The sequence below is a fragment of the Chroicocephalus ridibundus genome, chromosome 3 (genome assembly GCF_963924245.1).
Source record: "Chroicocephalus ridibundus chromosome 3, bChrRid1.1, whole genome shotgun sequence".
Classification (NCBI taxonomy): Eukaryota; Metazoa; Chordata; class Aves; order Charadriiformes; family Laridae; genus Chroicocephalus; species Chroicocephalus ridibundus.
The window spans coordinates 390,620-403,289 of NC_086286.1; the positions used below are offsets into that span (position 1 = coordinate 390,620).

The 12,670-nt window shown below is 38.3% G+C and overlaps 1 protein-coding gene across 10 annotated transcripts in view; it reads right to left on the reverse strand.

The window, feature by feature from the left end:
- CCDC88A (coiled-coil domain containing 88A) overlaps positions 1 to 12,670 on the reverse strand; it is a 77,009-nt gene that overhangs the window by 44,044 nt on the left and 20,295 nt on the right. For 9 of the 10 annotated variants that reach the window (XM_063331155.1, XM_063331157.1, XM_063331156.1 and 6 more), the window contains exons 4-9: positions 12,454 to 12,562; positions 8,569 to 8,638; positions 4,119 to 4,177; positions 3,467 to 3,550; positions 2,758 to 2,898; positions 752 to 921 (exon numbers count right to left, since the gene is read on the reverse strand). In XM_063331155.1, coding sequence (XP_063187225.1) covers positions 752 to 921; positions 2,758 to 2,898; positions 3,467 to 3,550; positions 4,119 to 4,177; positions 8,569 to 8,638; positions 12,454 to 12,562 — 633 coding nt within the window. Of the gene's footprint in view, positions 1 to 751; positions 922 to 2,757; positions 2,899 to 3,466; positions 3,551 to 4,118; positions 4,178 to 7,821; positions 7,885 to 8,568; positions 8,639 to 12,453; positions 12,563 to 12,670 lie in introns of those variants that run through there. The other variant, XM_063331153.1, reaches the window with a different exon arrangement.

Below are 12,670 nucleotides of genomic sequence, written 5' to 3' on the forward strand. Positions count from 1 at the left end.
TTCTTCCTCTTTAAATAACTCTTCATTACTGCCCAGATTTATTCCTAAACTATGAAGACAGACTAAGTACCCACTGATACTTACCGAATCAGTTTTCTTCATAAAATAGAAGGAATAAAAAAGATTTTCATTAGAACATGAAAAACCAAGACAGAAAGATCTTTGTTACCATGTGAGTGGTTTTTCATGGTACTTGGGTGAGGTGAAGGAGGGGAACATACCCCTTAGCCAAGGGGTCAGCCCCAGGGGGAGCAGAGAGCGCTCCCTTAACTGGATGAACGTAGCAAGTTGGAAACTGTATGAAACCATAACTGACCCAGGCTATACAATTTACTCGTTTTACAAACTACATTACTCCTCAAACACAAATAACCACCCCTGCCAGTAAATGCAAGGTCTGATCGCTCAAACATAGTTTCTTTTTCAGAAAGTTCAGAGCACAAGAGATACAAAATTACCATAGCACTAGTTCACTGATTTCAGCATGCTTAAGGTTAAAACATCAATATAGTTCATAATACAGATCAAGACAAACCCAGATGAAAAGCTGTATTTGGACAGCGGTCCACAAATATGCTTACACGCTAAGAACATGTTTCCTGGGTGCAATAACTAAAAAAAGGATTGAAAACTAATTTACAGTTTGAAAGAATGAAGAATTCGTCTAGGTTTTGCCCTACTTTGTGCAAAATCAACACAATTTTAAAAGCCTGCGACTCTTAACGCACTTCTGCCATCTGCATGTACTCACAGCTCTTGCCTCAGCCTTCTGATCTTTGCTTTGGCGTCTGCCAGCTCCACCGACAGGTGCTGCCTGCTTTCAGTGCGCTTCATGCCCGGAGACCCACACGGTGACTGTGCTGCTGATGCATGAGGTAGGAAACGGAGACAGTCGCGTTCTTCTGAGAGCTCGATGATAGTCTAAGGAATTATTAAAAAATAAAAAAAAATAAACAAAAACAGAGAGAGGAAAAAAGGCACAGAATTGCATTCAGAGCACCCTTTATGTCAGAAACTAGTATCATTCACTGCCTTAACAAATCAAAGACTGAAATGAAGCAAGAATAATGGAAAAGTTTTGCCATAAAAGAAGTTAGAAGCCCTACGTTCACCTCTATACTTAAAGCAAATAGTCACAGCTATTTAACAGAACCATTTGGCTATTCTTAAAACTACTCAAATTTGGACTTCCAAGTCATAGAAACATAGGATCGTTTAGACTGGAAAATTACCTGTAAGGTCATTGAGTGCAACCATTAACCTAACACTGACAAAACCACCACTAAGCCATGTCCCTCAGCACCACGTCTACCCGTCTTTTATAAATACCTCCAGGGATGGCAACTCAACTCCTTCCCTGGGCAGCCTGTTCCAATGCTTGATAACCCTTTTGGTATAGAAATTTTTCCTAATACCCATCCTAAACCTCCACTGGCGCAACTTGAGGCCGTTTCCTCTTGTCCTATCGCCTGTTCCTTGGGAGAAGAGACCGACCCCCCCTGGCTATCCCCTCCTTTCAGGGAGTTCTAGAGAGCGAGAAGGTCTCCCCTCAGCCCCCTTTTCTCCAGGCTGAACACCCCCAGCTCCCTCAGCCGCTCCTCACCAGACTTGTGCTCCAGACCCCTCACCAGCTCTGTTGCCCTTCTCTGGACATGCTCCAGCCCCTCAATGTCCCTCCTGTAGTGAGGGGCCCAAAACTGGACACAGCACTCAAGGTGGGGCCTCACCAGTGCCCAGTAGAGGGGGACAATCACTGCCCTGGTCCTGCTGGCCACACTAGTGCTGACACAGACTAGGATGCTGTTGGCCCTCTTGGCCACCTGGGCACACTGCCACAAAATTATCAGTGCTTAGAAACGGATGGATAATGAAATGGCATGAATTCCTTGAACATGAGCATAAATATAAATCTCTAAAGAAACTGGTGTTCTTCAGTGAGCAGCAGCATCCTTGTCAACTGCATAAAGCATCAGACCTATAGCAATATTCCTGTTTCATCATATAAATAGAGTTGTTATCCTAATATGAAGATGTCTTGTTTTTTAAAGTTACTTTTCCTTTGCATTGCAAAACAGGATTACCACACATCCGCTCCCCTCACGGTCAAGTTTCAGTTTTACTCTCATCAAGGGAGTGAACTGGAAAGACAGTTGCTAACTGTCAAAGGAATATTTGGAATAATTGCAATATGAACATATCCACCCTCTACTGAGGGGCAAATCTGAGACCACCAAGATGATTTATAACTCACAATTTTTTTTAAATACATTTCTGTTTCTTGATTCGCACACAGTACAACGATTGTACCTCGCGATAAGCTTGTAAGACTTCATCTCCTAGCACGATTTCTGCTCCAGTTCACTCAAAGCTGTACAATACGATACAGTAATGTAACAGGCACCTTTCAGTGACTGGCTTGCAAACTGACAGGTTACCGACTCCTGGAAACTTCAGCCGATAGAGATTTGGATTTTCTGTTTTCAACAGCAGATGAATGTTATTTAAAGTTGTTTCGGATGCTGGTCACATGAAGAAGATCATCTGCTATTATCTTTTCTAGTTTGCCACAGTATTCAACAACTAGTATGCACACCATAACTACCTCAAACAACTTTCTGGCAGTAAGGAATCCTTGCTTAAATATGCTAACAGAACATATATTAAACTACTAGTTATAAAAATGGTTATAGTTACAAAAGCTGTATAATTTTCAAAATATTTCTTATATTTCTCTTGTGCAACAAACCACATCTGTACCTCTGAGTGTTCATCTCTCTCATCTATAAGTCTTTTTAAATGTAACGCCATATTTTTCAGGAGAGGTTCAACATATTCTTGTGTCAATACAATGACATCCATCCACTGCAGATCAAACACATTTTCCTGATTATGAGTCACCTACACGGAATGAAATGGAAGAGAAAAAAAACACCCTCTTTAAATTATAAGAGTAGAAAGGAAGCCTAAAAAAATAAAGCTGAAACTCTATGGGTTAAATTCTCTAGAAAAGGTATGAAAAAATTATTTAAAATAGATTAAATTGTATGTTATGGAATAGTTTCTCATCTACCTGAAAGTAATAACTTGTACTTCTGGCAAAATAAAAAGCCAAAGCTGACTATGACATAATATACATTACGTATCACATACATGGGATTTGAACTCTATGCTATAAATAAGTTCGTATACGAAAATTTCACTAAAGTAAATTTCCTGTAATTCTAAGAAATTATTGGAGCAACATATTTGCCCCTTAGTACTGTTTTAACAATGTAATCCAAAAGAGCTTGATCGTGAAATCTTTCTGTGAATCAAGCTAAAAAAGAAAGGCATTTTTTGCTTACTAAAAACAATAGTTACAGAAATCACGTATTTCATGTACTTGCTTTTGAAAAGCTCGATTACTCTTCTTACAATACAATATTCTACCTTCAAAAAAATTAAAAGCACAAAAATAATAATGTACCTCTTGAATATGGGCTGCAACAGCTGCTCTTGTGTCAAAATCCAGACCTTGGATTCTTTCAATAAATTCTTCTTTTTTCTGACACTAAAAATAAAGGTATCTGTTTTATACAGGTACATATATAAAAAAAAATTCACAAGTATTTTCATTCTTCCTGTTTATTTCTAAGAGATAAACATGATAAATCTGAAATTATAATGATCACGTTGCTAAATTATTTTCCAATAATTCTGCTGACTGATAAACCCTTAGTTTATGCCATGTTACAGTAATTATAACAACTTTCAACACTAATAAAATTATAAAGAAAAAACAGCTACTGAAAAGGGGGAAGAAAGAGGTTTCTCAAATTAGCTACTTATCAAAATTTTCTTCCTTTCTTTACAGTATCAGGTGAAATAACACTAGTGCAATTAATAAACTATTAGAAATTCTACATACACAGTTTGCTATATTCATTCAATAAAATGTAAGAAGTGTACAGCTGTAGCCATTTTAACTGTAAGAATATCCATATTTTCAAGGAAGGTGATCGTACGGCTATAGGAAAGAAGGTCAAAATTATACACCACCTCAGGTATTAAAATAGTAGGAAAAGAGATAGGTAACACTTAAATAATTTCATACAGATATAAACTTATACCAAACCTACCTGAACCGCACAACCAAGTAAAAGCAGGAGGAGTTTTTTTATTTCTTCAGTACCTGGCTCTAAGTAGAAAACAAGAACAAAAATATGGTAGGTGTAAAATGGTAATTTGAGTTTCTTCCCCTACCCCTCAGAAAACATCAGGTTTTCTCATTACTTTCATATAATTTATGTTAACCTATCTTAAAAAGATGAAGAAACCCCCATCTGTCCAGCTTTCAGCTTAGTCCTTTTTGCCATTTAACTGCCAACTTTCATCGTTAACAAACAGCTTAACATCCACAATAGTTCCAAATGGAAAAACCATAATTTCAGCCCTTTGTGCAGCAAAACATAGGGGTGACATTTTCAAAAGTGCTTTGGAGACCTACAATCAAGTTTTCAACTGTAATCTCAGGTATCTCAAGATACTTACAAACGTGCTTAAATTATGTGCCACCCCTATGCTGTAAGAGGTAGGGGACAAGTTGTTTTAAACTATTTTATAAAGCTGTATTAGATATTCTAATCTAAACATCTAAAAAATCAAAATGTATTTTCAAATCTGGCTTTAAGCATCTTAATCTCCTAAAGAAGCTTAAGTTAAAGAACTCTGTTTACAGATTAGTAAGGATGTTTCTTACTTTTTACACTCAGAATGTCCTCGTCCTGCTACTAAGTATATGCTCTATCTAGAATATAAGCAACCATAAAGCAAATGCTGTAGGAATGGCAAAACAGCTTAGGCTAGTTGGAACTAAAGTCTATATGGTCATATATCATTTTGCTTTACTGAAACAGAAAACACCATCCATGGGGCTATCTAGGCATGAAAGGGTCCTAATAGCATCCTTTCTGCAATATACTCTGGATTACAGCCAACAGCTTATTCCATTGTTAGCTAACCAGACAAAAGCTATGCTGTCAAACGTAATAATGCTGGGTCTGGCTAGAAATCTGACCTTTATTCTGCAAAAGTGCGCTCTGCACCACAGCTGGTGTGACCACTACCATCCCAAACAGACTGACTCAGTCCCAAGAGCAAACACGGCAGTGAATGTCTAGCACGGACTAAGGTATGCACGGTCGTTCTTGAACTTGACCCAAGTTACTGAAGTCCCTTTTTTTAAAGGGCTCCGTTGGTAATCACAGATGAGGTCCAATGATCATGAGATGATTATCAGCATCTGAAAGAAAGCTCAACCAGAACCTTCTTTCCAGAGTGGCAGTTTGCAGTCTTCTACATTGGGCAACTAAGTCTATTTTGGATGAACCCCCACATATGAAAGACGTAACCATTCACTTACAAGCACTTGAAAAATTGTCCTCTGATTTGATCCACTACAGTATTTTGTAAGTGAAGCAAATGTAAAATCCTTCTCAAAGAGTTACACATGAGGTAATCTTGATCAAAAGAGGAAAGCAAAAAGAAATCAAGAAAATACCTAAAAGGACACAGAACACTCAGTAACTTCCGACTAGCTTTCAGTAAAGAGTCAAGCCTGCTGCCATGAAGCAGAGATTAAAGGCAGATGCTAAGCTTCTCCACCTTCCTCATAGCTTCAGGAGTTCTCTGTACATTATATTAACTGGAGAGCCCTTTTTTCAACATTGACTCAATCTGCTTCTTTTAGAGGCAGATACATATAATTCCAATGAACATGTAATGTTTAAATTTTTCAAAAGAGGTTTGTCAAGTAGATATGTTAAAAAGAACATGAACTCAAATGGGAGATCTTTAATCATTGATACATTCTTGTATCCCAAAAACTTCAGCTGTGAAGTCTTTAATATAGAAACAGAAAACATCAATGACCATATTTCATCAGAAGCACACTACTTCAGCTACAGAAGGGGAATTCCACCTGGCTGCCTGTCTTATTCAATAAGGGTTAACCAGAATTCTGTAAAAGAAAGAATCCATCCCAGTGTCTTGCATCCTACATTCACTTAAGCCCAATAAATTAATTAGGGGGTTTTTTTAAGCAATCCCTGAGCTTCTCTTTGAGCGCTTATTTGCTCACTGCTTCAGCATCTCTTGACTAGCTTTCAAAAGCCTACCTGAATGTTGTTTCCAAATCTCTGCCTCACATTCCCTAAGAGAATGCAGCAAAATATTGAACAACCTCCGCTTCCCACTGCTACCAACCATCTTGCCTGTTTTTCTTCCTTTTTCTCCATCACAAATACAGAAATAGATCATTCTTTTCTACACCCTCCAACTTGCTACATGAACTTTGTCCCTACGCTACCCTACCCTACCCTATCCTTTGATCTTCCCTGCACTCACTCTGATCCCTGACTTTTATGCCCTCTGTAGCCTTCCATCCTCCCCTGGCTTGCTCCCTTAGAAATATGAACTTGTTTCAGTCCTCTCCCTTCCCTCGTGAAAGAACATCCACCTCATCATTATCTCCTTTCTCCTTTTCCTCTGTAATTTAACATTTACAGTCACAGGCTGTAGCTTGTCTCCTCCGGTTTTCTCCTCAAACTGGCTTCCTGCCAGTTAGCTCAACTGAAATGTTTCTTGATAAAGTCTCTGATGACCTCTTTTTTACCAAAGCTCAAATCCAGCATTCTATCTGCATTTCCCTTGATTAGCCAACTGCCTCTGACACAGGCAAACACGTTTCTCATCCTGAAATCTTATCTGCCCTTGCCTTCTGCAATTTGTCATCTTCTGCTACTCCTTTACTAATCATTCCTTAAGTGCGAAGTAGTGCAAAGGCAATAAACTGGGACACACTTATGAAAAAAATCACAGCTACAGCCTAAGCTTTAGTGGACAAATCCTACTCGCTATCAGAGAATCAACTTTTACTATGGGGGCTTGCCTTGATGCAATCAGATTTACATAGCAAGTCTCTCAAAAGGTCACCAATTTCACTATGCTTGCCCAACAAAGGAAAAAGCATAAAAGTCCCTGTAGGGATGAGGTCCTCTTCTAATTGACACAGCAAGAGCAGTCTTAACTTTCACAGGGGAAAGGTTCTGGATGGAACCCAAAGCAACAGATCTATCTTCTGATTCAGATCAAACTCCCTGATGAATTGAAGCAGGAATCTGAAACATCTTCAAGAATATTGTCCATACATAACAAATATTTTTAATATGTCAACTATGCTACAATACAGTCTGTATTTTCTCAAAAATCCAGTAACGTCCCCACAGGAGAGCAATGTGTACACCACCAGAGGTTCCGGTTGCCAAACCACAAAAGCTACATAGACTGAGCTGAGGTCCCAAAACCGGAAGAAGCTTTCTTATTAATTAAAACACAGGTTTTCACGTTTACAACTCAATACTAAATTAACTTTGTGAGGTTTTGTAGTGCATTTTTAATACAATTTCATCCTATACGAGACGATATTGCTAAGGTATATTTTTTCTCAGTATCTTCTTGGTGCATATCATAGATTAGAGCATCTACACATATAAAAACTTAAAAGGCTGTGACCTCAGAAGCAAAAGCAGCAATATTCAAAAGCAGAAAGTAAATTAAAAAAAATTAAATCAAGATACCTACATAAATGGGATATATGCAGATGCGACATGGAAAATATCAACATTATGAACCCTGGAATTGAAGAGTGAGGTAACACAGATGGTTCTTCTTGCTCATGACAAAAATCTTGTCTCACACACATGGAAGCATGGCATAGAAGACATCTTAAATAAATAAAAACAGCCAGGGGAAGCTACAGAGCCTGTTAGAGCAGTTCCTAACCTCTCTGCTGAGGTGCTAGAACATCAGAGGTAGAACACATGGGACACATTAGACCCAAGTAAATAAATTCTGCCCAATCCATAGTGGCTCCATGCAGGCCAGGTGTGTCTGCTCCGTGCTTCTGGAATTGAGAGCATGGTGCAGAGATTCCCAAGTGGCTGTGGATAGTCAGCTGGGTCCATACAGGCTAATTGTCTCGGTCTGAAAATTGCAACTCTCAGAGCTGGAAGCAGAGAAGGTGGGAGCATGGAGAAGACAGCGTCAGTTCAGGGGAGAAAGCAAGAAGGTAACTGCAATATTTTTCAGGTAATGATGCAAGAGAAGCAGGAGAGTTTGGGGGAGGGAAAAACAAGGATTAGAGTTGGATCAAGTGAGATGGATTGAACTGTCAATTTTCTCGGGGTGGCTTAGGTAAAGAAAGTTGAAAGCATAGTAGCTGGGAATACATGAAACTTATACTTTGTCATATCAGTGGCTCATTGGTTGTTGGAAAACGCACTTCGTTTCAGTATAAATCCTAATGAAAGCCAGTGCTGAGGTTTGGACAGCACACATATTTGTAAAGTGTGGACCTTTGGTGTGAACAAAGAAAATGTTACTCATCATCATTAAACCACTTATTTGCTAAAAGAATTTATACACAGTCTTCTTTTGAAAAGCTCAATCCTATATGAATTTTATTTCCAGTGAAATAATACAAATTATTACACCAATACAAATTTTCATCTTAGTTAAAAATAAACTTACCAGAAAAAGGATTTTTGCCAATTATTAATACATTTGGCAAGGACATCATGATCAACTGCTGCAAACTCTCCTACAAAAGTCAATTAAAATATTATTTAAATCATATGTATTGAATGAAAGCAAACATCAAATGCTAACCACCACTAAAGAGAGATTAGTATTACATGAGTAGTTTAAAATTTTTCATGTCTTCATACATACATGTTCAATACTTAAATTATTTGGACTCCAATTAAAAAAAACATTCAAGTATGAATTACTTCCATAAAAGCCTTGTTTTATTGGTTTGCAAGACCAACACAGTAAAATCTCAACGTAGTAAAATCCTCTCATGGCAATGAGCTGGCTTATGGATTTTAAGCTAACTAGATCCTCAGTGTCTCAGAACGTAGCAAAACTCCTTTAAATTATAAGTGTTCATGTTTCTCTGACTAGCTTATTGATAGATGTTTATTTTATTGGCTCTAAGTTGCATTTATACTACAAAAGATCAATTTCCTCTATTTCATGTCCATAGTCTCAGTGGCCTCACCAAAATGTGGTTGTGAAAATTACAGGTTTTTTTGCCGCAGTTATGCTGGGACAATCCTGAGTATAAAGGTACAAAATCCTATTTGCATCATCAGGCAGAGTTTTAGTTTGGTAAGTTCCACACACCCGAGCCGCAGCTTGGCCTATCTATTCTATAGATCGTATCAATGGATAGTTTCTGTCAGCCAGTAATGGCTGTAATCAGGTCAAATCCCCAGTCTAGACAGAGCCTAATTCTCCTGAAGCAGAGTAGTCTTCCTCCTGTTCCCAGATGTTTATTCACAGCAGATGCCATCCTATCAGCAGCTCTGGAGTCATGCTTTTTGCTTGTCCACAGGGACAGATTCATTCATTAATACATAAAATGTTCATACTCAAAAGCAACGTATTCCAGAACCATCACTACTTTACATCCAAAAGGTACATGCTAGGTGTCATATTGTGAGCTAAAAACATAACGTAAGTCAATTCATTTTATGTCAAATTTGAAAAATGACAGTATTACTTGAAAAACACCTGTGGAAACTATTAGCTATAGCTATTCTTGAAAGTTCTCACCAGTTAATATAGGACATGAAAAATTCTATCTGCATTGATTAATACTAGACTGAAGTATTTTCAAAAGACTAGATTAATACTCTCATTGTACATGCCTAAGATAAATTATAAGGAGAGACCTACTCAAATATCATGAATTTCAATCAACTACGACTCTTGTACTTCTGAGATCTTGATACAGACAATTTTCAAATAAAAAAAAAAAATATATGAAGTATACCACAGAAGGTTTTAATCAATAAAGAACAGATAAAATATAAGGAATTCAATGAGTATTTATAGGTACTACAAAAGAAAATCACATGCTTTAAAAAGTGGGGGCTTGGTGGCTTTTTTATTGTGCGTTTTTTTGTAATAGCTCAAATAATTCCATGATGCTATTATAAAGCTTTTCTTACTGTGAAGCAGAGTCCAAGCAGGGGTAGCCAAGAAACGTGTCCTCTATGGAGTAATGACACTATTACCTCTTTTCTTATAACACCTCTACCTTGCTTCAAAGATGTCTACCACCTTTTCTGTCACACAGTGTTAACTTCATCAGTAAGCTCAGTGCCACTGCTCTCAATTTGTGTTTACTTTTGAAATTACTGCTTCTATTAAAAACCTGAAACTGGAACCCATGTGTCCCAAAATTCACTTATTTCTTTTAACTGTTGTTTAACCTGCAAAAATAAACTAAGCCTATTTACAAAATTCTGCCTCGCGTGTTCAAAACTTTTAGAGTTTGTTAGCATTTATTTTATTAAAGACTCACACATCATCTGTCAAATGACGCTGACAGAGCACCCATGGGAGTCATGGGAGCTCACTGTATTAAACCTCTCAAGTCCACCAAAATGTAAAGGGCTATCAGTTCTGACCAGCTGCTGAGAACAATTCCACAATCTTACTTTGCCAGGAAACGCGTAGGCTCAAAAGACTGATTTGGGACCTAGCTAAAGGTTCGTGATGCTGTAGAGAAGTAAAGAAGCTTCCTTGGAAAAAGAAGACACAATTGTAATTAGAGAAGAACAAAGATGATGAGACCCCCACCTGGGGCACTGTGTCCAGCTCTGGAGCCCTCAGCACAGGAAAGACATGGGCCTGTTGGAGCAGGTCCAGAGGAGGCCACGAAAATGATCAGAGGGCTGGAGCCCCTCTGCGGTGAGGACAGGCTGAGAGAGTTGGGGGGTTTCAGCCTAGAGAAGAGAAGGCTCCAGGGAGACCTTACTGCAGCATTTCAGTACTTAAAGGGGGCCTACAGGAAAGATGGGGACAAACTTTTTAGCAGGGCCTGTTGCAATAGCACAAAGGGTGATGGCTTTAAATTAGAAGACAGTAGATTTAGACTAGATAGAAGGAAGAAATGTTTTATGCTGAGGGTGGTGAAACACTGGAACAGGTTGCCCAGAGAGGTGGTAGATGCCCCATCCCTGGAACATTCCTGGTCAGGTTCAATGGGGCTCAGAGAAACCTGGTCTAGTTGAAGATGTCCCCGCTCATGGCAGTGGGGTCTGACTAGATGACCTTTAAAGGTCCCTTCCAACCCAAACCATTCTCTGGTTCTAAAGGTAAACTACCAAAACGCAAATGATTCTGCCTGGCACTGTTGCATTAGAACAGGCTGACACTGTATGGCCAGAGAAGCATAGGGAATTACTTGAATTCAAATAAAGTCAGTGTTTATGCCTTCTGTTGCACCAGTTGTGACACACTAATGCCCAGTCAAAAATGACTACCATCAGGAAACGGAAAAGCATACCGGTCTTAGCAGGCAGCATTTATACCCACATACAGTACCTGCCAAGAAAAGAACAGTGTGAAGTACGCCCACGCACAAAGCGCTAGCTAGAAAGATGTACGGTGGTTGACCACAGCAGTAAGTGACAGCTGGGAATTTTCATTGCACTGTAGAGTTTTTGAGAACGTATACTATGTGTGTACACATGAGGAAAAGCATCCAACAGCACAGGCTCTGCCATGACACACTTGCTGTAAGAGGCAAATCAAGAGATTTTCTCCCAGATCGGGACTCTCCTGGCAGAAAGGTTCAGGGAAGCATGGAAGGACACTAGAAGACACACTATTAGGGACATGGGAGATATCTGCAGTGTCCTACTGTAGCGTGTCCATGTGTACTTCGACACCACTCTGTCCAGGCTCTGCATCTAGAAGGCATAGGACAAGCTCTTCCTTACCACACAAAACACACACAAATTCAACGGCTATTTCACAGCTCTAAATTAGCCCATCAACACATTTACTACAAAATCCCATTTAATTGTTATCACCTCACTGTTTTTTTTCCTACTGAAAATCAAATTAATTCTAAAATCAATCAATTTCATCCCATTTTCCTTACAAAGACTCTATTGACAGACTAAATGCACACGTAATAATTTCTCTCATAGGCAGAAAACTTGCTTCGATTCAGAAAATACCAACCAATGCTGCTTAATGTACTATATGAGTAAATCGAACATGCAGAATACCTATTATATTAATTTCTCTTAGGCAGAAAACTTGCTTCAATTCAGAAAATACCAACCAATGCTGCTTAATGTACTATGTAAGTAATCAAACATGCAGAATACCTATTATATAAGCAGACCATCATTCACATACGAGTGTTTCCAGACTACTACTGTAGCTGTAAGTTTGATAGGGATAAAAAATTTGACCAGATTTATAAACAAGACCATCAATACAAGTATCTCAAAATATTCATCTTATTTTTGTTACCCTTAAAGGCATAACTATAAAAAAAACACTTAAAAACATTCTAGGCAAAATATAATACACAAAATAATTACTGACCTGATAGTAAGTTTTTATTTGTTTCACCAAAATAGACAAATTTTGAATCCTTAATGATGCATCGTTGTTTACTTTTTTGTTTATCCTCTGATTAGCAGACTTTGGATTACTGCAAAACAAAACAAAAGAAAGAATAAATTAAACACACTGAACATTAATCTTTAAAGCTCTCTATACAGCAAATGATATAGTTAATGTACTAGCGTAACAACTTCTT